Genomic DNA, 25,634 nt, shown 5'->3' with positions numbered 1-25,634 from the left:
CTGTAAATGCTTGAGCCAGTTTGAGATCTTGGGAGATTATAATCTGGTTGGGGTAGAATTCTGGAGAATCAGACTAAAACAGAATGTATGACTCATGACTCACCCTGACACATTGCCTGTTACCAAGAGAATGTTACTCATGGAAGGTATGTTTGGATAAAGGGGAAGTAGAGAATACCAGAAACTGACCAGTCCTAGAGTTCTCTGGCCTCTGGACAGAGTAGTTTTCCTCATTCTACTTTGGAAACTAGGTCATGGTCATGGAACTTTAAGACCTACCTAGCTCTGTTTATCCCACTGAAAGCTTCCCTGGTATGGAGTCTCCTGGGCATGTGATTTGGTTGACGAAAAATAACTAGAACAACAACAACCATTTATTGAGTACTTTCCATGAGCCAGTCATTGTGCTGAAAAATTTACAAACACTATTTTATGAAAACCAACAAGAACCCTATGAAGTCCCATATACTGATGCAAAAGCTGAAGAAGACTTATTTTCTAATGTCCTGAGTTGCAAATCAACCTTTTACCAGCATGTCACGAAGATTCCTGAGAGTAGTTTCCCCAGAACGTCCTAGATTTTGGAAGTATTTAATGACCTGTGGCAGAATATTTGAGAACAGTATCCTGAATCTTTCTTTATTTCTTTTCTTTCTTTTTTTGTACTCTCCCTTATTTTTCTTTCTTTTCTTTATGTATATGGTGTGAGTGTTCATTGTAAATATAAATGTGTATGTATATACATATAAAACACTTAAGTGTTCTTACTTTGTTTTCCCTGCTATTAGGGGAAAAAAGCACTTTGGTATACATGACAATTTAATTTCCAAGCAAATTTGTACTGCAAGGGGGTGGAAGGACTATAGAAGGGTCTCCTAAGAAGACATGACAGGGCATATCCCTAAATGAAATATAATCTGTTACTTACATAAAGTTTAATGTGGATATGGCTGACTTCAATAATATAATCAGATCAGCTATTTTTTGAAGACCTGTGTTTTGTCAGTGTGCTAGACATGTTAACTGGGTGATATAATTTACTCTTCTCGGTAACTGTAGGATAGGAGACCCATCTCCATTTTGCAGATGGGAGCAGTGAGGCCAACAGAGCCTAACTTGCCCACTTTGGTCTTGTGATCTTCCTTCTGCTCTACAGCACCACTCTGTTATTAAACAGAACCACGTTAAACAGAACCACGTGAGTATTTTTCCTGCTTTCTTAATAGGAGGATTTTTAACTGTCCTCAGTTATTACTCTTCTTTCTGTATAATCTAGTAAAATTGATGTAAAATATATATAAATTTCAGTATGACCTTCTGATTTCAGTATTTGTAGGACAGCACCGCCCCCCATATTTAAAGAAAAAAAATTAAAGCTTTATAAATTAATAGATTTATAGATCAGATTAAAGGTTTGTAGCATTTACAGCATAAAAAAGTGAAAATGACTTTTTACATCTCTGCACTGGCCTTCTCACTCAAATCTCTTCTTCTTTTTCTAGAGGAGCTACTATTAACAGTTGAGTGCATGTTATTCCAAATTGTGTGGGTGTGTATGTCTATGGTGTTATGCATAAACTTAAACATAAAAATAAAGCATTTTCTTTTTTAAAACAAGTGAGCTTACATTATTCAGATATTGTTTAGGTAAGCCTATCTGTTTTTTTTTTTTTTTATGTTACATTAAACCTCATTATGAGGCACCATAATTGATTTAGCTGTTTTTGTGATGATAAGAATTAGGTTGTTGCTAGTTTTCTTTCCATTATAAACAATATTTTACTGTACCCACCTCATTATATACTGTGTGACTGTGTATTTTTTTTAATCCCCTGAGCTATATTTCCAGCCCTTCTTATATTTTGAACCTTCTTATATTTCTCTAAGTTGTCCTGGCTGACTTTGAACTTCTGATCCTCCTTCCTCAGCCCCTGGAGTAGCTACCATGCTTAGCACATGGCTATATCATTAAAGAATGATTCCTTGAAAAAGAATTGCTAAACAGAACCATATACTAAGTTCCTTTCTTAGGTTTTTGTTTTTATTTTTTACAGTGTTGGCCTTGCTACATTCATTTCTTAGTGGTGGTTTAGAAGAACAATTTCCTGACTATGATAGGCCTCCATTCTAACCTAACCTTATGATGAACTGCATGGCCACCCCCATGGAGCTGTGCAAATCATACTTCAGGCCCTTCACAGCTTTTCATAGGCTGAATTTGGTCTTTCCTGTAAAATAAGACTCAATAATCTGGTGATACAGCCAGCCTACCCCTGCCTTTGTGGGTAAGTCTCCTGCCTCCCAGCCAAGTAAGGGATTTGAGTTGAACAGACAGGCCCCTCAGGGACTGTGGTCTCTTTGACTTTGTATCCCAGCCATCTACCTAAGAAGCTGTGCTCCTCCTGAGTGGTGAGACCAGAGGTTTGCTCATTCCTTCAGTCTTCTATTTATCGGTTTCTCTAGGATCTTTTCACTACAGATCTACATGGCTTGCTGCTCACTTTCTTCAAGCGTTTTGTTGTAGTTTCTTGTTGGTGGTTGGGGAGAGTACTTAGAATAGAACCCAGGAGAACTCAATCACTAAGCTACATCCCAGCCCTTTTTATTTTTTACTTTGAGACAAGTTCTCACTACATTTCTGAGGCTGGCCTTGAACTTGTGATCCTCCTGCCTCAAACTCCCCAGTTACTAGGATTACAGGTGTGTACCACTGTTCCCAGCACTTTCTTTAAGTCTTTGTTCAAGTGTTAATATTTTTTAAAAAATCAACCACCTTATGTAAGATTTCAGTACACTACCTCAGTTGCTCTCAGGCATTCTGGCATTCTCTGTGACATCTTTTGGCTTCAAATATATATGTAAGCTCAGTGTGGCAATCACTTTTTCTTCACTCTTATTCTTAGTACCTCGTTTAGAGCAGACATTTAGGAAATGTCTGTGGGTTCAGTGAGTAAGTGAACACACACATGAGTTCAGGACCCCCTCTCTCAGATTAGCACCCACCAATCACACAACCTGCCTCCTTCCTGGCTGTTGTCACTCTCACCAAGGAGCTCTCAGGGTGTTCGCTTTCAAACAGGTTGGGCATCATCATTAGGAGGGTCAGTTGGGGGACTGCCATAGGGGACTCTTCAGATGTCTTTACAGAAGTGTTATGAAGAATAATGCCAACACAAATGCAATAGTATACTATTGATTGCTTACTGTGTGCCAGCAAGTAAGAGCAACTAGGGAAGGAGGAAAGGAAAGTAAGCTATTAGCAGGGAGGAAAGGGGGTGGGGAGAGGTTAGGAATATAGCTTAGTGGTAGAGCATTTGCCTAGCATGTGTGAGGCCCTGGGTTGGATTCCCAGCACAGCAAATAAATAAATAATAAAACAAAAAAGGTGAGGTAAAGAGATGGAGAAAGAGAAAAAAATAGAAAGTAAGTGTTGGGGGGAAGGAAAGAGAAAATGAGTAGGGATTGAATTGGAGAATTTAGGGAAGTTGCCTAGGGCCACTAGAGCTATTTGCAGAATTGACTCCTAAACATGGTTGATCCTAAAAAACTTAAAAAGCTCTGCTAGTGTGAATTTCTCTAGAATATTTGTAACATTCATGTTGCAGTTTTAGGGAGAAGAGATACAGTAACAAATGCTATCTACCAGAATGGAAACATTGTAGTTAGCAACTTATCAACTTAAAAATTTCATGGAGAAGGAGCTGTAAGGCCTTATCAGGAGCCGAGAATGGAGCTCTGTAGGGCTGTATGCAGTGATTTTTCCTTATATGAAATTTTAACAGCCTTGTAATCCTAGCAGGCTGTAAATCTTTAAAATGATTTCAGCTTTCATGTAGTATTGCCATTTTGTACAGTTTGTTAAATCTGTACTTAGATATTTTGGCAATGTATCTTTGCTTTAAGAATATTTGAAAAGAAAAAAATAGAAACTATGTAAAACAAGTTCAGATAAATGCAGCAGGTTTGCAAATAGATAAAGAGGGGAAAGGAAACAGCTGTTGATAGTTGCTAGTTATAAAGAGAGTTGTTTCTAGAGGTATATAAGAGTATTGGGGCCATTTGCCCAGACTGGACAACACTTTCTTTTTTTCAAAATCTAGTCTTGTTTTGAGAGAAAGTTCAAGAATCTTATTTATTTATTTGTTTAGCATTATTAAGTACCTCTTATGAGTGGAAGTAAAATCTTAAAAATGGATTGTTACTTTGTCCTAAGTTTTTTTGGATTTTTGTTTGTTTTGATTTTGTAGTGCTGGGCGCTGAACCACTGAGCGACATCCCCAGCCCTTTTCATTTTTGATTTTGAGGTGGGATCTCAAAGTTTTCCAGCCTGGTCTTGGACTTGTGATCCTCCTTCCTCATCCTCTGTAGGAGTTGGGATTACCCATGTGCACCCTGATCTGACTGATTTACCTTTTTTTTCTTCTTCTTCTTGTGTGAAGATCAACTCTTAATTTCCTCTCTTGTATACTCAACATTCTTACCTTTCTTCTTAATTTTATTGAGGATGCTCACACACCTGTAGCCTCAGGCAAATTACTCAAGACTGATTCTCTTATCTATAAAATGGGGTATCGGTGTTTTATCTTGCAAGTTTACTGTAATATTTACATGGAAAAAAATCATTTCTAAAAGGGCTTAACACAATGCTTGGCAGAGAACAGGAGATGTTATATTTTCTCCTCCTCATGATAAGCTTCTGCACATTTTTTCTTTTGGAAATGGTTTTGAGTAGTGGCCTCAATTAAAAGTGTATTTGGCCTTTGATATAAGCTGTTTGTTCATGCAACTTGGCAGTTGGCAAAGAACCATTTTCTAATTCAAATGAGAACTTTGAATTCTGTCTCCAAGAAGGTTTCTTACAGGTCATATGTTCACAAGCTGCTGTTTCTCTTTCAGATGAACAGACCAGCCATTTTCCACTGACTGGCAGGGATGGCATTCACTGATAGAGTCCAAAGCAGTGGCAGCAGGTAAGCATGGAATCTATGATTCAGAGCATGATCATATTTAAACTTAGATTCAAGTTTTTAAAGAATAAGTTTGTTCCTTTTCATTCTTTTGCAACTTCAGAACTCTCTAGAATAGGAAAGTGTATGAAAATGTCAGTTTTCTCTCCCTTGAGTCAAATCTGTTAAGACTGTCTATCATTTTTTGGCAGGGGTGAGGGGATGGGGGTGGTACTGGGGATTGAACCCAGGAATGCTCTACCACTGAGCTACAGCCTCAGTCTTTTTTATCTTTTGTGACAGGGTCTCATTAAGTTGTCAAGGTGGTCCTTAATTTGTAATCCTCCTGCCTCAGCCTCCTGAGTAGCTGGGATTATGGGTGTGCACCACTGTGCTCCTGTTTCTTTTTGTTTGTTTTGTTTTTGTTTTGGGGTGGGGGAAGCTGCGGATTGAACCCATAGGCCATGTGTGCTAGGCAAGCACTGCTGCTATCTAACTCTTCCAGCCTCATATTTTCTTTAAAGCAAACAATTTCTTGTGTTTCTTAATTCATTTATTTTAAATGTGGATGTTAGATCAACTTCCTAATTCTGTGTTCAAGGTACTGTTCCATGTTGCACTCACTTGGAAAAATGAACACATTTAGCATCTGCTGAAACAAATATGATAAATCCACCTCATTATGACAGTCTTGGGACCAGGGATTCTGTAATATTTATATCTTGCCTCTTTCACATCTCTCCTTTCTGCTCTGCACACTCACTTCAGAGCCTTCTTGGATGTACTGAGTGTTGACTGTGGAGAGAAAACTAATATTCTGAATTTCAAGAATAACTCAATGACATATAGAATTCATAGTATCACCAATTAGTTTTTACCCAAGCTATTAGTTGTTTAAAAACATATCAAAGTTTAGTGCACTCGCCTGTGATCCCAGCCACCTGGGAGCCTGAGGCAAGTAGAAAGTTGTAGGTCAGCCTAGCAATTTTCAAGGCCCTAAACAATTTAATGAGACCCTGTCAAAATAAAAATACAACATACTGGGATGTAGCTCAGTGATAAAGCACCACTTGGTTCAATCCCCACTACTCCCTACCAAAACAATTATCCAAGTATAAGAATTGGAAACTCAAAACTTGCTCAACTAGTTGTTTTGATTTGTTTTAAAGAGACAGGGTTTTCTCCATGTTGCCCAGGCTGGCCTGGGACTTCTGGGCTCCAATGACCCTTTTGCATGAGCCTCCTGTATAACTGAGACAATAGGTAGGCACCATGGCACTCAGCTTCAACTAGTACTTATTACTAGATTTTGTTGTTGTTATTGATGTTGTTTTTAATTTTTTTACATGATAGTTGAGTATATTTTTAAACATAAAGCAAGTGTAACTTGTTCCAATTTAGAATCCCGTTATTGTGGTTGTACATGATATAGAGTTACTTTGGTCTGTATTCATATTTACGGAAAAGAAAGATATGTCTGATTCATTCTACTGTCTTTCCTGTTCCCATCTTCCTTCCCTTTCCTTCATTTACCTTTCTCTAGTCCAGTGAACTTCTGATTTTCCTCTCCTTTGTTGTGGGTTTAGCATCCACTTATCAGAGAGAACATTCTGTCTTTGGTTTTTGGGGATTGGTTTATTTTACTTAGCCTGATATCTCCAATTCCATTCATTTACCGGCAAATGCCATAATTTCATTCTTCTTTATGGCTGAGTAATATCCCATTGTGTATATATACCACATTTTATTTATCTGTTCATCTGTTGTAGGGCATGTAGGTTGGTTCCATAGCTGGGCCATTGTGAATTGAGCTGCTATATACATTGAGTGATTATATCGCTGTAGTATGCTGATTTTAAGTCCTTTGGTGGTATTTTGGGGGGGAGGGGCAGGTACTGAGATTGAATCCAGAGGCATTTAACCACTAAGCCATATCCCCATCTCCAGCTCTTTTAATTTTTTATTTTGAGACCGGGCCTCACTATGTTGCTGAGGCTGGCTTTGAACTTGTGATCATCCTGCCTCAATCCCTAACCTCACATGCTACTGGGATTACTGGCATGTGCCACTGCACCCAGCTTATTAGTAGATTTTTGGTGCCTGTAATTCTGAACTGTCCTAGAGACATTTCTACTTCCTTCCTGAAGGAAATTCTTCAGTTTCAGATGGTCCTGATGGGACTGCTGTGGAACTTGGTGTGTTCTCTTTCCCCACCCTAGGGAAGGCATGAGACCAGGCTGCCATTCCACATCCCCCCGGAGCCTGGGAAACCCTGTCGTTATTTGCCTTTAGGTTTGTTCATAATGTTCAGTTACACATAAGTTTTAAATTTTTATGTAGTTAAATGTCTTGTCCTTTATGGATTCTGGTTTTGATTGTGCTTACAAAGGTCTTTCCTACTCCAAGATTGTGAAAATAATGGCATGTGTTCTTTGCTGGCATTTGTGTGATTTCATTTTTTTGCATTTAAATCAGAACTTGTAAGCTGGTGGCCTGTGGGATGAATCTGGTCAGCATATGGGTTTTGGTTAGCCCTTCACAACATTCTGAAAGAAATTATCTGCCAGTGTTTTTATATAACAAGCTATACTTCTATCTTCTCTTGAAATTTTTTTAAGATCCAGCAACAGTAGGCCTGCATTGCTGTACAGCAGTGCTCATAATTGAATAGCTGTAGCTCTTTTTGGTAGGACATAAGCTTTCTGATTCTGAGCTTCAGGAGGAACTTGCCATCAGTTCTTATCAGGTGTGCCAGATGATTCCCTCCAATCTACAGATGGACCAGAACTCCCACCTGATTTCCTCCTGTGGACATGTGCTTTATCAGTTCACCCAGAGAGACTTGAAGTTAGGGGAAAAAAAAAAAAGTTGGGAAAGTACTGATACTTGCCAGTGCGTTATAATTCCTGCACAACCAGATTCACACATGGAGTTCTTGGCTTTCTTAACGTGCAACCCATTTTACATTTTAGGATTTTTAGTATTTTACTCCTTCTGTAAATCTGTGATTAAAATCTTGTGTCCCCCACCACCACCCCATTTCAGTGCTGGGAATTGAACCAGGACCTTGAGCATGCTAGGCAAGTGTCCACCACTGAGCTACCTCCCCAACCCCTGTATTTAAAGTCTTTAGCGTATTTTGTAAATTTTCATAATAATAAGACCATTAAAAGATGAGGGATATTAAGGAGCCTTTTTTGTTGTTAAAGTGAAAAGCTAGCCAGACGTGCTCACACACCTGTAATCCCAGCAGCTTGGGAGGCTGAGGCAGTTCAAAGACAGCCTCAGCAACTTAGTGAGGCTCTAACTAACTCTGTGAGACCCTGTCTCTAAATAAAACAAAAACAAAAAAGGGCTGGAAATGTGGCTCAGTGGGTAAGTGCCCCTGTATTCACCCCCTAGTACCAAAAAAAAAAAAAAAGTGAAAAGCTAGATAATAATTTCAACATAACTTATCAAATCACCTCTCTTTTCTCCATTTAATTGAATGCTGTGTTTAAATTCCATTACATTCTTTGATCTATCGTTGGAGTCTCTTTTGTTCCATATATTGTGTCTTCTGGCAATTGGCATACTGTTCATTGTTGTTATATATCTTAATAATCTTTATCAATATTTTTTCACTTTTAGAATTTTCATTTCATAGCTCTTCACATCTGATTGTATTTCCAGATATTCTCTTCAAGTCACTAGTCTTGAAAAACTATTCTAGAAAAATTATTGGTGTTCCCACCCCCCGCCCCCCTTCAGTGCTGGGAATCCAACTCCCGGGCTTTTTGCATCCAAGACGAGTGCTCTAATCACCAAGTCATACCCCTTCCCCCATGTTTGGCATTTGGATTGGGTCCCTTTGAATTCATCTATTAGAGAGTGGACTTCCATAGAATATTATATCTGGAGTCTTCTTATAGAAGCACCTAGATATCTGATTGGATTAAAAAAATTGGGCATAGGTGAGTAAAGGGGATTCTGGTGAATGAACCCAGGGCCTCATGCATGCTAGGCAAGCACTCTACTAGAGCCTCATCTCCAGCCCAGATGGGTGAGAACTTCAGAGGATGAAGACATTTTGTCTTTCAGCTATAAGATTTTTGTAGAGGTTTGATTTTTTGAAAGTTTCTAGTTGTTCAAATTGCATCCAGTGTCTTTTCTAGTAGAAAAAAAAATCAATTATAATAGTTAAGAGAATTATTAGTGGAAAAGATTTAAAAGATGTTTTGTATTACATGTATTTTTCTGTTGTTGCTCATTATTTTTTGTGGCTGTCCTTGCTCATTATTAAGTTGAGATGAGTAATTGCCCTTTGTAGTAACATTCTAACAACTTCAGCGTTATTTTTATTTTCATTACATTTATTTTCCTAGCTCCTTACCTCCCTGGTATGCTACTTTTCACTTTAATACCTAGTACAAGTGATAAGCTAGGGGAAATCCTAAATAGAGGTCTATTTTTAATATATACCAGTAGCTCAATTATGTAAATGTTTAACCATGATAGGTATTGAATTGTTAAGTAGTTATGCTGGGTGCGGGGTGGACATCAAGTTCATGTGGAACTTTTCCACAATGGGACATACATGAAAGAAAGCAGATGTTTATGGAGCATGCAACTCTAATAGCTCAAAGAAAATGAAAGTCTCAGTGTGAACCCCTACTTGCTTAGGGCTACATAGAAAGTCATAAGCATGAATGTAGTGTGCAAAGACAATATTTGTTTTAGTTTTAGTTTTTGTTTTAGTACCAGGGATTGAACCCACAGGTACTTTACCATTGAGCCACATCCTCACTCATTATTATTATTATTATTTTATTTTTTGAGACAGGGTCTCATTAAGTTGCTGAGATTAGCTTAAAACCTGCGATCTTCCTGCCTCAGCCTCCCAAGTTGCTGGGATTAATAGGTGTGCCACCACACCTGACTTGATTGAGTTCTTATACATAATAGGCATAGGCATATTTTGATTTTCGGATTTATGAGCATTAGATACCATTGAATGTGAGCGCACTTAAGTTTCCTGTACTTTCCTTCCCCTCTTCTTTCTTTAATTCTTTTTGAAAATTGTTACTGGAGTATAACAGGCTGAAAAGAGCAGGCATTGTAAGTACTGTTCAATGCATTTTCACAAAGTGAACACCCTTGGTAACAGATTAAGAAAATACAATACCAGCTCTCCAACCTCCCCTCTCCTCTTTTTCAGCTGCTCCCTCCCTCAAAGTCACTACTCTTCTAATCTCCAGTTTCATATATTTGTTTTGCCTTCTTTGGGAATTTTATTTTATTTGTCTTGGTACCGTGATTGAACCCAGGGGTGCTCAACCACTGGGCTACATCATCAGACTTTTTTATAATTTATTTAGAGACAGAGTCTCACTGAGTTGCTTAGTGCTTTACCAAATTACTGAGGCTGGCTTTGAACTTGCAATCCTCCTGCCTCAGCCTCCTGAGTTATTGAGATTAGCAATGTATACCACTGTACCTGGTGGAATTTTCTTTAAAATAATCATGTAATATGTATTCTTTTCGTTCCATGCAATTCAATATTATTTTTCTCCTATTTGTTTAGTAATTTTAAATATATTCATAATAATATTTTATATTAATATATTACTTTTATAATCAGTATTAAATATTTTTCATATTCTCTTTTCATCAACTTTTCAGTCTAATCTGATAATATTATAATCCCAACTCTTTCTTCTACCTCGAACTATTACTTCAGCTTTCAGTTTTAAATTGCTCAGATTGATGACATATTTTTTATAATTATTTTATTTCCTTGCAAACTTTGTCTTATATTGATAACAAAAGATGGAAAGCCTGTAACCATTACTTACATGGTTTTGATCAAAAAGCAAAACAGTAGCCAAGCATGGTGGTGCACATCTGTAATCCCAGCTACTAAGGAGGCTGGGGCAGGAGGATCACAAGTTCAAGGACAGCCTGGACAACTTAGTGAGACCCTGTCTCAAAATAAAAAAATTTAAAAAGAAGAGAGCTGGGCATGTCGCTCAGTGATAGAGTGCTCGTCCAGCATGCCCAGACCTTGGGTCCAATCCCTAGCACCCCCTCCCACCCCTGCCACAGGAAGCAAAATAGTGTCTTAGGATTTCATGTCTCTGTGTTCAAAGTCAACCCAAGTATCACTTGAAAGAGAAGGTTCATATTGATAAGGACAAATGAATTCTTGAGTAAATGGTTCAAATTTATGCCTTGTTTTAAATCACTTCATCTTTTAACAGTGTTTTGTTTTTCTGGGGTTTCTAATTTTCTTTTTATTGAACAGAGCATGCCTTTTTGCCATTTTAGTAGCCTGTTCAACTTCTAACCCTTCTGTATCAGTTGCTTGGAATCTCTCATTTTCTTCTTTGAATCTTAAATTTGACTAAAGTGTGTGTGTTAAATTACCTTCTGAAGTTGGGTATGGGTCCTCACAGCCAACGTGCGGTGAGAATTCGTTCTGGGAAATGCTTGCAGGGTGACTGGGAGAAAACATGTTGAGGTAAAACAAGAGAATGAAGGACATTTCAATAAGCCTGTACTACCAGACAGGCTTTGTCTTCTGCCACCAGGGTGGGTACTTCTTATAAATGTTGTAGGAGATCTGCTGAAATGCTTGTCAGTATTTGGGGGGGAACTGAGGGACTGAATTTTGTGAAGCATGGCTCACTTTATAATATGGCACCTTTAGAAGCCTTCTTTACCTAGGAGAGTCTGAAACAATGTTTGACTCTCCTAATTGAGAGGAGCCTTCAATTAGTGAGGAAGCTACAAGGTGTTAAACAGATTAACACCTATTATATGGACAGATTTCCTTTGTGTGAGTAAATCAGGGACTGAATTTCCAGATGCTTACCAAGGAGATTAATGGCTAAAGACGATGTTTTCTTGAAAGAGTGATTGGCTTGGGCATTGTAAATAATCTGCACCTGGAATTGTGAAATGGGGAAATAAGGAGGTTTTCCTGTATTTTCCAAGTGAAGGAGTTTGAGATATGATTTTTACAATCAGTCATGCTTCTTATACAGAATGTGTGTTTTCTTTATTTTGGAAAGTGTTGCTGATTGGCAGGTATGTGTTATTGCTATGTGTAGCTTCAGATCCTCAGATGAGACACTCAGTTTAATGGGTTTAGAAGCTTGGTTTTAGACTTATTTCAGATCTGAGGAAATCACTTTTGAAATTAGGTATTTTCCAAAGAGACAGTTAAAATTGGGGTGGGGTGGGGTGGCAAAAAGGTTAAACTATAGAAATAGTAATTTTCCAGTAACACCTTCAATCACATGTCAGATTGGAGCATAGCTGTGTGTGAGTATCTGAGGCCAGTTTGTGTTGAAACCTCTTCTCTGGCATGGGTCATGTGGTTAAGTTGACTAACTTTTTTTTTTTTTTTTTTTTTGGAGGGGGGGTACTGGGGATTAAACCAAGGGATGTTTAACCACTGAGCCACATCTCCAGCCCTTTTTGGTATTTTATTTTGAGACAGGATCTCAACTAAGTTGCTTAGAGCCTTGCTAAGTTGTTGAGGTTAGTCTCAAACTTGTCATCCTCCTGAGTCACTGAGATTACAGGAATGCACCACCTCCCCAGGCTTTGGCTAACTTTTAAAACCTCCTTACAATAAGAATAAGGAGAATAATGATGTAAATGCCATCACAGTATCTGGAACATCATCATTCCTCAGAAAATGATTAACTTTCCTCTCAGGTCATGATGGTAGAATGGTGGGCTTCAGGGGAGTCAGTAGCTCCCTTAGTTCTCCTTGGAGAGAAAGGGCTTTGTTTAAAGGCAACTCTTTGGAATGAAGGGTTTCCTTTATGAGCTGCTCTAAGAATAGCACTGATAGGAAGGAGAATGAAGGAGAACATGAAATACAGTTATTTGCAGGGCATATGGATACACTTAAAAGGTTTTTACTGTGGTCTAGTTTGCATTTAATATTGGCTATGGGATTGTCCTAAATACACACAAAGAACTATAAGAAAACTCTGCTACATAGCATGTACTCTTTTACAATTAGCATAGTCATCTTTAGAAACAACAGAAATTTAATTGGGTATAATTTTACATGTTGTTTTAAGTATAGTTTAATCATTTTTAGTAAATTTACTGAGTTGTACAGCCATCATGGCAGTCCAATTTTAGAACATTTCCTGCAATTCAGTAGACAGAATTACCTGTTTACAGTTAATCCCATTCCTACCCCCAGCTCCAAGTAGCCATTAATCCATTTAATACTTTTGTTTGTTCTGGACACTCCATATAAATGTAAATGTAGTCATAGAATATGTGGGGTTTGTGACTGGCTTCTTCCACTTAGATCTCTCAATCTTTATTCATGTTTTACCACAGATCAACTTTTTTTTTTTTTAAATGCTGGATTTTGAATCAAGGGGCCTCATATTTACTAGGCAAGCACTCTATCACTGAGCTTAATCCTCAGCCCTTTATATTTTATTATGAGACAGGGTCTCACTAAGTTACACAGGCTGGCCTCAAACTTTTGATCCACCTTCCTCAGCCTCCAGAGTCAAGTTGCTGGGATTACAGGTGTGCACCATAGCACCTGGCTTTAATTCCTTTTTATTGCTGAAAAATATACCATTGTATGGGTATATCATCTTTTGTGTATTATTTACCTGTTGGTAGACATTTAGGTTGTATCTCCTTCTATTTCCTATTATGAATAATGTTACACATATTTTTATATCTTTTGGATAGATATTTAGGAGAGGAATTGCTTACTTATAAGGTAGATGTGTTTAGAATCATCTTTACATTTTTTTAGTCTTACAAGTTAATGGGCCCATGATGCAGTTTCAAATTCATTTCCATGTGGCTTTTCTCTTGGCCTTCAGCCTGAACTTTCTACTAATACAAGCAATTGGAGAGAATGAATTCATATCCATTCAGTGCCTTCAGTATAATGGACACTATCCAGGCATTTGACATTTTACCACTTTAGGTGAGACCGTGGTTCAGGTGATAATAAAATGGACATTGAGTTGCTTAGGATTATATCATTTTTGTTGGGATATTAATTTTATAGTGTCTTCATGTGAGAGATATCCTTTCTCTGTTATTTGAGACTGGGTCTCCCTCTGAAGTTGTAGCAGCTATCCTCCTTTGGAATTTGTGAAACAGGGCTAGAAAGAAGAGAATTTCAGTTCTAGTTCCCGCACATGTTTCAGAAGTTTGAGAGACAATATTTCAAACCCTGAGTTTTGTTTTCTGTACCTCATGATAAATCACCCTGTAAAGGACTCAGATTCGTAGTCTCATGTTATTAAAAGCAGCAAAGACCTAGAGAAGCTCATTGCTGAATATGCAAGTCAGACTCTAAGGAATCTGGGCAAGGAGGTTGGTTTTGGTTGGGAAAAAATTTGATTTCTGTACTAAAATATATATGAGGCACTGTGCAATTTCATTTCTGCTTATGACCAACAAGTCCTGATGCCTTCATCAGATAATGCCTTCTTCCCAGCCTGCAATGCAGAGAGACACCATTTTTGTTGCCTTAAAAAGAACTAAAACATGATACAAAGTAATTGTATGTATTTATCTAGGTAAGAGGTTATTAGGCTGGATGAGATGGTGCATACCTGTAATCCCAGCTACTCAGGAGGTGGAGGCAGGAGGATCACTAGTTCAAGCCCAGCCTGTGCCACTTTAGTGAGACCCTGCTTTCAAAATAAAAATTAAAGAGGTCAGGGGTATATAGCTTGGAGGTAGAGCTCCTCTGGATTCAATCCCCAGTCCCCACACATACACCCCAGATTTTTTCTCTCTTGAATATAGCTAAGTGAATAGGTCTTTTAAAATCTACTAAAAGCAAGAAGTCATCCAAGATTTCTTCTTAAAGAGAAGAGTCTAAAGGCTATGAAGGGAACAAAAAATATCTCATACATTATAGTGACAATTAAAGAATTGGGACTGGGGATGTGGCTCTGTGGTAGAGTGCTTGCCTAGCATCCTGAAGACCTTGGGTTCAATTCCCAGTAACACTTATATAAACAAATAAATAAAATGTTGTCTGCAATTAGCCATAATAATCTAATTTAGACTCAAGTGCACTTCTCTCCTCTATTCATCACCATAAATAAAAATTGTTATCTTGGAAATATTCAGACATTAGTAGCAATATAAAGAATTTTTAATTTTCACATATCCTTTTCTCAGACATGACATTTCTCAAGACTTTGCCACACTTTAAAAATATCTATCCTTTCTTTGCTGAAGTATTTTACTTTTTTTCCTGCCAAAATATTTTAAACAAATCCCAGACATTTCTTCTTTTACTCCTGCATACTTTATGTTCATCTAAAAAATATTTCCCTGTGGAATTAAATACCAACCTCAAACCTAATAAAATTAACATTTCATTTTTATGTTTTGGTGGTACTAGGGATTATATCTAGCTAGGGTTTTGTGCATGCTAGCCAAGCTCTCTCACTGGGCCACATCTGCAGCCTTATTTATTTTATTTTGAGACTGGGTCTCCCTAACTTGCCCAGGCTGGCCTCAAACTTGTGATCCTCTTGTGTCAGCCTCCACAGTAGCTGGAATTACAGGCATGAGCCATCTTGCCTAGTTTAAAATTAACATTTTACGTCTATCTAGTTACAGAGTTTTCAGATGCCTTTTAAATGTCTTTTGAAATTGTTTATATCCTGATTCTTCCAAAACCAAAGTTCACATGTTGCATTGTTTTTTCTTGAGTCTTCATTTGTAGCATTTAACCTACTTATTTGGGGAGTGGGGGGTGTTGGCTGATTTAAGAAGCTGAGTTGAATGTATGTCCTACTTTGTGGATTTGTCTGTTTTTGCTGTCTGTGAATGTGTTTAACTCACTCCTGTATGCCAGTGGTTCTCAACTGGGGATAATTTTGCTCTCCCTCTCCCAGGAGTCATTTGGCAATGTCTGGAGGATTTTTAGTCATCATAGTCTAGAGGGGGAAAAGCCAGAGATGCTGCTAAACATCCTACAATTTATCAGACAGTCCCTGACACAAAGACTTTTCTAGCTTCAAAAGTCCCAAGTGTTAAGGGTGAGAAACCCTGTGGTTCTATCCCTGAGGAATGGAAGTTAACGCTAAAGCTTGGTTACAGTCAAGATAAGTGTTTTTGCTTAAAATAGCTTAGTAGTTCAGGAGTGTTCTGTGTCTTGATCTGGATGCTGGTTACAAGGGCACTTTGTAGAAATTCATGTGAGTTTTTTTTTTTTTTTTTTCTTTTTCCTTTCATGGTTTTGGGGTGAAACCCAGTCCCTTTTGCACACTAGGCAAGTGCTGTGCCATTGAGCTACACCCCTAGCCCTGTGTACTTTCTAAAGCATATGTTGTATTTTAATATAAAATGTTTATTTATAAAAACCGTATTTAAAAAAAAAAAAAAGCTGGGCATGGTAGCTCACCCCTGTAATCCCAGCAGCTCAGGAGGCTGAGATAGGAGTATTGCAAATTTGAGGCCAGCCTCAGCAACTTAGCAAGATCCTCAGCAACTTGGTAAGACTCTATTTCAAAATAAAACTAAAAAGGACTGGGGATGTAACTCAGTGGTTAAGCTCTCCTGGGTTCAATCCCCAATTCAAAAAAAAAAAGTATGTTACATTTTCATTTAAAACATTTACTAAAGGGCTGGGGTTGTAGCTCAGTGGTAGAGCACTTGCCTAGCACTTGAGGCACTGGTCTGATCCTCAGCACCACATAAAAATGTATAAATAAAAATAAAGGTACTGTCTCCATCTACAAATAAAAGTATAATAAAATAAAACCTTTACACAAACAAAAAAAAATACTTCATGCTATGTACTTTCCTTTTTGATTACTACCTCAGATTCTTAGATACTTCAAAAAATCTTTGAGCCCTCTTTCCTTTTTAAATATTCTTACTATTCGGTTCCTTTGAATACTGGTAGAGATGGGGAAAGTGGGTGCCTTCTGGCCTTATTGTTGTTGAGATGGGTAAATGTCATGGCCAAGTCAAGGTGTGTCGCATTTCTTGCTCTGGAGAAAATTGCAGAGTTTCCTTAAGGGAGGAATACTTAAACCAGAAGTAATGGTGAGCCCCTTGGGCTTTCTATGAAGAAGAAAGGAGAGAGAAAGTCATACCAGATGGGATGGTTTAAGGCAGGAGTTTGCCTTTCATGCATGGTGGGATTTTGGAAAGGGACATTCTTGGCAGAAAGGATCAGTGAAGATAGGGAATGCATAGGGGTGTGCTGGGAACCTTTTCTTGAGAGATGCCTTAAAGCCAGTTTCTCTCCCCTGTCTCTGATAAATAATTGGAAGGAAAGGCAATGAATTTTTTTCTGACAGTTGGTTCATACTAGGGGCCAGGGCTTCGTTTGCAAATGAAAGGACTGCTGTTGGGGTAGTTGAAATCACAATGGGCCCTGACTCTTTTCACATCAAAGTGTAAAAGAATCTCCAGGGGTGATAAATGGGGGCTGCTGGACTCATTACTTGTAAACAAAGCTGAGGGATGACCTCGAAATTTTTTTTAATTAAAAGAAAACAGGGTTTCCTAGTGGTAAGCCTGGGGCTGCTCTACGTTTGAATTTTGACTGTTCCGCACTAGAGAAGATCTTTGTTAAGGAAGGAAGCAGCCACTGTCACCCTGGGCCTGCCTTGATTCTCAAATTCTGGAAAAAAAAAAAAATGCTCTATGCCCAGGGCAGAATGGCAGGTAGCCTTCCTGTGTTGAGAAGCAGAGGAGTTTAGGTTCCGTTACAATAAGTTGAACAGGGTGAAATTTCTGAGTCCTGCTCTCTTGGGACAATTTAAGGGTTTGAACTCTTCCTCTACTTCTTTGCCCACTGAACATCAGGAGGAAAACTCATTTACTTCTGTGTGGTAAAAAGAGTTCAGGCTTCAAGAAAAGTCTTGCCCTTTATAAAAGAGTTCAAAGGGAGTTGTCAAGTTTTCATTTAAAGTTTAAGGATAATATTTTTTGAGTAGTTATAGGGTTTTGTATATGAGCAATACCCTTAAGCTAAAACTATAGTATTTAAACAGTGTATGGTGTTGAAAACAACACTATTAAAATAATATGCAATTTATGGAATTAAGACTTGGGAACAGCTGTCCAAATTCAGCCCTGCAGTTGAAGGTCCACCTACAGTAAGTTCCTTTCTTGTGTCAGCTCCTCATCAGGGTTATCTTGCTGCCTTTTTTTATTTTGTATCCCCCCCCCCCTTGGCATCCCAGTCCAAGTCCTAACCAGATGTTAAACAACTGGAGGTCAGAGATTGCCCTCTGTAACCCCAGTGAAACTAGTAAGGCACTAAGCGCACAATAATTCTAATGTATTTACTGACTTTCCAGATGTTTGGTGATTGCCCTCTGAATTTGTCTTCCAAAGGTGCAGAGGTTGCAGATGGAGAGGAGCTGGAAGTCCCTGGATGATTGGCAGGGAAAAGCTATTTACCAGCTTAGATGTTTTCAACTATAGTTAAGAGAATACTCTATTTTGCTTGATACTGGAATGGTGAGGATGTGGAGACCTTACTGGTTCACAGTGCTTATGAGATGCCCCAAGAATGAAACAACTTTTTTTTTTTCCCTTTTAGTGCTGGGGATTGAACCTTTGTACATGCAGTGCTTTACCTCAGAGCTACACTCCTAGTCGTAGGCTAAGCATTTGATAGACATGCTTTAATTTCAATCTCACTGCTCCTGTTGAGGTTGCGTTTTACAGATGAAAGAAGGAAAGGAAAGGGTAACTGATTTATCAGTGGCAGATAGTCAGTCTAGCTTCTTTCTGTCACCAAACCCCAAATCCTCAAACTTTCTTCCACACTGTCACCTCAGAAGCTGGTGCTCTGAAGCCTGGGCCAGAGATCTTCTGTAGCTGACTGGTCTTTTCTCACACCATAATGAGTATGAGATAAAAGATTGTTCCTGGGAGAGAGTTCCAGCATGGCTATAGTAGTCAGAGAAACTTGTACCTTTTTCAATAAAGGCACAAAGCTGATGAGTATGGGAGGTAGATGGGGAGCCAAATGGCAGGACAAAGTTAAAAAGATTCGTTAATTTAAAAAAATTAAAGAATAGGGCTGGGGTTGTGGCTCAATGGTAGAATGCTTGCTTAGCATGTATGAGGCACTGGGTTCAATTCTCAGCACCACATATAAATGAATAAAATAAAGGTCCATCAACATCTAAAAATTTTTTTTAAAAAATAATGAAGGATAGAGGTGGTGCCACTCCTAAATCAAAACCTCCCCAGGTCACTTCTTAGAAATGTTTTCGTGCCCCACCCCCATATGATGATGTGTGCTCTCTCTGAAGGAGCACTTTGTGGTCTGTACCGCTCTGCACAGATGTCAGGTGGTGGCCCTGTTGATAAATCAACCTCTCAACGGTTGGAAGTTGTAGCAGTTTTCGTTTTTAGATTATCTGTCAACATCCGGCAGAGACTTACTTTCTCCTAGTGAGCACTTGATGACTGAGATAGGAAATCATCCTTAGTTTAAGAATGGAGGTACCAGTTTTCAAATAAGACACAGTATTTCATAAGAGAGAATGGGAAAGAAATATCTTATTTGCCTAAAAAAACATATTTAAAAATATGTGTTCCTTAATAGTTTGTAAAGGTCAAAGGCAAAGAGTTGAGAGCAAAGGGAATGAGTGTAGGGCTTGGGAGGATCTTGACATCACTCTTACTTTTACCCTCAGGCCACCACCTCCAGTTGAGACTCTGGGGGCTTCCTGGGGCCCTACCACTTTCCCCATGAGAGGCAGCTTCCAGCCAAGGGGGAGAGAGTAACCAGTTACACCTGGGTTTGAATTCTAGCCCCATTCCGAGTGTCATACTGGCATTTGACTTATCCTCCAGACTCTAGTTCTCTTATCTGTAAAGTAAGAAAAATAATGACCATTAAATGTATCTTTTTAAAAGCCCAACAGGGTTCTCCAAACACAGAGTTGCTGTTTAATAAGTAGTTTCTTCCCTTTTTGTTGGCCCGCTTTTGATAATTTTAGTGTTTAGGGCCTGGGGGATTTGAATTTTACAATATTCCTTAAATGCCTGAGAGTTTTTAAAAGTTAGGGCTCCTCTGGGCAGTGTAGGGGAAGCAGCTTTCCCACGCTGGGAGACCCAGCTCTGAAGCTGGTGGTGTGTGTGAACTGTTTAATCACATGTTCCTGATGACTGTGAGTTCAGCTGATTATGAGACCAATTTGTTGTTGTTGTTATGGAACTCTTGAAAATATTTGGGTAATTTAAAGTGGTAGGCAACTTTGTGAATCAATTTCTCAATAACATTCTTATTTCTTACTTCCTACTGAAATATTACAAAGGATATGGGTAAATGTGGATGATCATGTACAGAGACTAGATATGTACTTAATAATACTTTTTACCTTTGTGTGTGTGCTGGGGGAGGGGGTGTGTGCTGGGGGAGGGGTGTGTGCTGGGGTTCAAACCCAGGATCTTATACAAGCCAGTCAAGCACTCTACCACGGAGCTACACCCTAGCCCTATTTTTTTTTTTTTTTTGCCCTTTTATTTTGGAAAAACAGAAAACTTGTATTTCCCTCAGGCCTCTTTGATTTTACATGGAGTGCTTTGTTCTTATGGTAGTCCAAAATTCACTCATTTATTTAGCAAAGATGTGTGCAGAGCCTTCAATATCTAATGTGTCTGCTAGAAGTCGGTGGGGGCGGGCAGGGATGGGGATAGAAATTAGCGGGAGGAAAGGGGCTAGAGCAGGAGTAGATTAACCCCCTTTAGAGCTCATACTAGCTAGAGCTTGCATCCCAGTTGCTGGGTAAAGGTATCACCATAAAGTATTTTTCACCTAATGTTTTAAAATTTTTCAAAGCTTAAGCTTAGTCCAATGATGCATTTTAACCTCATAGGGAATCACAAGGTGGGTCAGACCAGTATTTCCATGTGAGACTTAAAGACGTTAAGTGTTTTGCTCATGATCCCAGTGTTAATAATAAAACTCTTCTCAGCCAGGAATGGATGTTCTCTCCCTTTCCCAGACCCCCAATCTATCAAAAATTTCCTCTTTCTTCACATTCAGCTGAAATACCATCTTTTTCATGACTCTAGTCATCCATTAAACTCCTTGTTCTTTTGGTGCACCCCTCACTTGGCCTGTACCTCTGCCAGATTTTAACTTAACTTGTCTCTGTTCCCACTTCTCCCTTCAGCACCACTATGTGATAATGGACTCAACATTTTTCCTTCACAGTGAGCGCCGTGTAATACTTAGTCAGTAGAGGGTGCCGGTGGGGCACTGCTGAAATGAGGAAGATACTCTTCCTGGTTCTGTGGGCACAAGGATGTGTGTCCCATGTGCATAGGAGAGTGTACACACCCATACTTGCATCCAGTGGTGCTTGGCCTATCCAGGTGCCCCAGAGATTGGAGTTCCTTGGAGACCGTGCAGCCTCTGCCTGGGCCCAGTAACCAATTCATCTTGGGACTCCAGTGCAGATGCATGGGCATACCGTAGGCCTCATGCTGACAGATGAGCCCTGCTTGCTCTGTGCACTGGCCTATCAACTGCAGCTCACCTGTACTCCAAATGGGTATTTCTTGCTCCTTTGCTGTTGTGGACCTGTTCCAGCAAACCTCTCTGCCCAAAGCAGCTGTAACTCTACCCTTTCCAATACAATCTCAACTCTACTTTGGGGAAAGAAGCCTCCTTCAAGTTGTCCTTTGGGTACCTTCTCTTACCCTTAGGGTAAATTTTAGAGTCTCCTTTACATTTTTAATAATTATTCCTCCATCACAGTTTGACATTTTTAAATATTAAACTTTTATTCACATTATTATGTGGTTTCTCTTTTCTGAGTAGTTCCCTAGTACTTATTTTCTTCAATGTCACATATCTATCCAAATTCTAAATTACTTGTATAACAGAGGCCAGTCAATCCTTCAACAGTGTCTCTGTGCTTTGCAGATAACTAGCAATTAATGAGTGGCTGAATTTGCTGCTGTTGGAATCAGCTGTCATAGAGAGATGGAGGAGGGTTGATGTGGAGAGTGGTTATAAAGGGTATTTATTTGACCTTTCTTGAGAAAACAACCCAAAGTTCTTGCTTTATTACTACTGTTTCTGTGAAAGCCTGTAACTGTTGAAACAATTACTTTTGTTGACCCAGCTGTTGAAAACTACATTTTGCAGCTTGTCTATAAAGTCTTCAGAATTGTGTGAACAGTGATTTACTGCTACCTATTTGTCTTCATTGACCTTTTAAAAACAAATTGCCATAAAGTACAGGCAGGCCTCATGGCCAGTCATGCCTGAACGTTACCTGTATTTCACTTTTCCGGCTAATTTGTCAGTGTCATCTCATAGCCATGTTTCTGTCTGTTTGAGTCGGGTGTTGGGCTTGGGTTCATGTTCAGAACTGCATATACTCGCTGTCTTTTCTTTTACCAACAAAGAAAAGTGAAGGAATACTCTGCTGAGGGGTTTCCCCGCTTCAGTTGGCCTGCTAAGCTTCTATCTAGGAAGGCACTGTAGCCAAACACCCAGGGATATTATCTGCATTTTGAAGATATTTGCTCCATGATGGCTTACAGAAAGGAAACTATGGCTATGTATCACTATGAGGCTAATGGGCATTTTTGGGCCTTAGGAGTCATTTGGTATAGCCTCCTGGCTGACCTGTTAGCAAATCTTAATAGCCAGAGCATCTGAGTAGGCTTTCCCTTCTCCCAAGGCCCTTCATCTCCACCAACCTTTTCTTCACACCACTGCCCCTGTCACACTTAATCACTTGACCCTTTTACACTTCTGCAAGATTTTTCTCCTTTATAAAGATGCATTAAACTCCCCAATTCAGGAAATTAGAGGCTAAATATTTATATGAATAAAAGCATATTTGTTTCTTTTCAGAAGGACTCAATGCTAACATCCTTGAGTCAGGGTTGGGTATAGTTTTTCTGTATACTCCCCATCTCCCCAAGGGAATAGTTTTTTAATAACTTAATTTTATTTATTTATTTATTTATTTTTCTGTGTTGCTGAGGATCAAACCCAGAGCCCTGCACCTGTGAGGCGAGCGCTCTACCACTGTGCCATAACCCCAGTCCCCCAAGGGAATAGTTTTTGTAATAATGACTTGAAAAATCTGAGAACTATGTAGCTTCTTTCAAGTACATATATCCCCAATACAGGTGCTGCCCCATATTTTGAACTTCAACAAATGCTTGATTAACTGTGTGCAAATTTTGCACATGATATGGTCAATACTTCCCTCTTCCTCTAATTTCTGAAACACATCTTGACTCATGAATGTCACTGTTCTGATCAGGCCTCCCTAATTTCTCACAAAACCTCTTTTTCATCCTGTTTGATGTAAGTTGCCACCCTCAACTATCTATTGCTTACTTGTCTTCTTTTTCTTTCTTTTTTCTTTTCTTTTTTTGTACTGGGGATTGAACTTAGGGGCACTCAATCACTGACCCACATCCCCAGACCTATTTTGTTTTTTATTTAGAGACAGGGTCTCACTGACTTGCTTAGCACCTTGCTGTTGCTGAGGCTGGCTTTGAACTCTCAATCCTCCTGCCTCAGCCCCCCCCAGCCGTTAGGATTACAGGAGTGCTCCACAGCACCTGGCTGTTGTTTGCTTCTTATGCTACAGATTTCTCATGATAGTGGTTTATTTTTATTTTTTCTTGTTTATTTATTTTAAATTGGTGCTTTGTAGATATACATAAAGGTGGAATACACTGAGGTGTATTTATACATGCACATGGTGTACTTTTGTTAAATTTAGTCTGCATTTCCTCCCCTTTCCTGTCCCTCCTCCCTACCTCTCAATCTCTTTTTTCTTCCCCACTCATCTTCCCCACATGTACAGTCATCTTTCAAAGTGGCTTTACCCAGCCAATGGGTGGTTCCCACGTCTGGATTTTTAAACCAGAACTGTGTCCAGAGTACTATCATCCCCTCCCCCACATCTCCTCTACCCATCTAAATGTAGGTCCCTATCATCTCCCTATCCTAATTTCCTTCCTCTTCTTCTCCTTAGTAGGAGAAACTTCATTATATTACAGGTTTCCTGTGCTCTTTTTCAAAAAACTCCCAGGGCTCCCTACTGACTACCATTTAGAATTTGATCCCCTTTGTGTGGCATTCAGACCCTTCATTCCCTGGGCCTCAGCCTGTTCCTCAAGACTTATCTCCCATCGCTGCTGTCTCGCCCTGGGGCCAGGCTTTACAGAAGGTCTCACAATTCCAAATTCTGACTTTTGTTTTTTAAGTTCCATACTTTGGCATATGCTACTTCTCTGGATCCCTGTTCATCTCTGAGTGCTATCGGAGAAGTACATAGTTTTATAGGAACAGATAGGAGGGATATCTGGATGCAGAGGTGGGAATAATCAGGGAAGACTTTTTGGTGGAAGAAGTGACTAGGCAGAAAATTGATACACATTTAGGAGTTGAAAAAGTTGTACGGTAGAATGGGGAAAATACTTTTAAATGAAAACTTTGGGTAAAAAGGAAACAAACAAAACCTTACCAAATATCAGGAGTCTCTTGAGGAAATGAATGATGTTTAATGTAGTGGAAAAAAACAGCCCGTTGAAAAATGATTTGGTGAGCCACACTTAGAAATATGACTTTAGAAGCGTAGAAAGCCATTGGAGAATTTTTAAGTCGGTTGGGGGTTTGATATGATTTTAAAAGGTCATTTGATGAGTGAATGGTGGAATTTAGTGGGGCATAAGTGGAAGCAGAGCACCCAGCAAGGGGATTTAAGTAGTCTGTGGAAGAGATGCAGAGGGCTCAATGGGTTCTGAATAATTTTGAAGAAATGGTGGAAGATAATTTGTTGGTACATCAGATGTGAAAAAAAAAAAAGGTCAAGAACAATTCCTAATCCTTGAAATTTGTCACTGGGAGATGCTGTGTCATTAAGATAGTGTATACTGAGGTGGTTTGATTGTGTGCGTGTGCGTGTGTGTGTGTATGGATGGAACCCAGGGCCTCCTGCATGTTAAGGCAAGCACTCTACCACTGCATGAGATATTCCAGGGGAGTGAAAAGATAAGAATACCCAGGAAGAGTACACTAAGTAGCAATTTGGTGGCAACTAAGTAGCAAGAAAGCTCAAGAGATTGAGAAGGAACTGCCAAAGAAGTGGGCGGTACCTGAGGGTGGAAAATGGGAGGAAGAGTGAGAAAATCCTGTCCTGGAGCAAAGGGAAGAGGGTGAAAGAAAGAGAGGTTTAGAGCACTGAGTACTGTTGAACTCCTAGTTCCCTCCCCTCTTCTGTTTAGCTCTCCCTCCTCCACAGGAAGTCATCGTTCCCTGCTTCTCAAAGATACGACTTTTTAATTATGGCATTTATTTTCCTAAATTGCTTTGGATTCTGTGATAGGACAGGTGATGAAGAGCTCTCATCTCTGTGTCTGTAAGAATTGACCTCCTTCCTGGATATGGTACCCAATAAATTAATAAAAATTAAATGATTTAAAGATAGAATTGGTCTCTGCCATCAAGAAAAACATTGCCGGGTGTGTGTGTGTGTGTGTGGGGGGGGGTTTGCCTGATTTTTGTCTCCCTGGATTTGGGAAGTAATTTTAAACTATATTAGCATTCCTTCATAGCCTTTTGTAGAATTTTTTGCACTCACAATGTCAAAAGTATGGCACTTTGACGGTGCCTGGTTCTTATGATGGCCAGAGACCTGTGGAAAAAAACTTTGGTGACCTTTC

General features: G+C 39.2%; 1 protein-coding gene across 3 annotated transcripts in view; it reads left to right on the top strand.

Annotated features, from left to right (window-relative positions):
• Window positions 1-25,634, top strand: part of Aff1 (ALF transcription elongation factor 1) — a 187,595-nt gene that overhangs the window by 7,642 nt on the left and 154,319 nt on the right. For all 3 annotated transcript variants that reach the window (XM_046457604.2, XM_046457603.2, XM_058583403.1), the window contains exon 2: window positions 4,897-4,970. In XM_046457604.2, the coding sequence (XP_046313560.1) occupies window positions 4,933-4,970 (38 nt within the window). In that variant the 5' untranslated portion in view covers window positions 4,897-4,932. The remainder of the gene's footprint in view (window positions 1-4,896; window positions 4,971-25,634) is intronic.

Source organism: Marmota monax, unplaced genomic scaffold (assembly GCF_021218885.2).
Source record: "Marmota monax isolate L192 unplaced genomic scaffold, Marmota_monax_Labrador192_F-V1.1 WCK01_AAM20220418_F8-fsc00128, whole genome shotgun sequence".
NCBI classification, from domain to species: domain Eukaryota; kingdom Metazoa; phylum Chordata; class Mammalia; order Rodentia; family Sciuridae; genus Marmota; species Marmota monax.
This window is presented reverse-complemented; position numbering and strand designations above follow the sequence as displayed.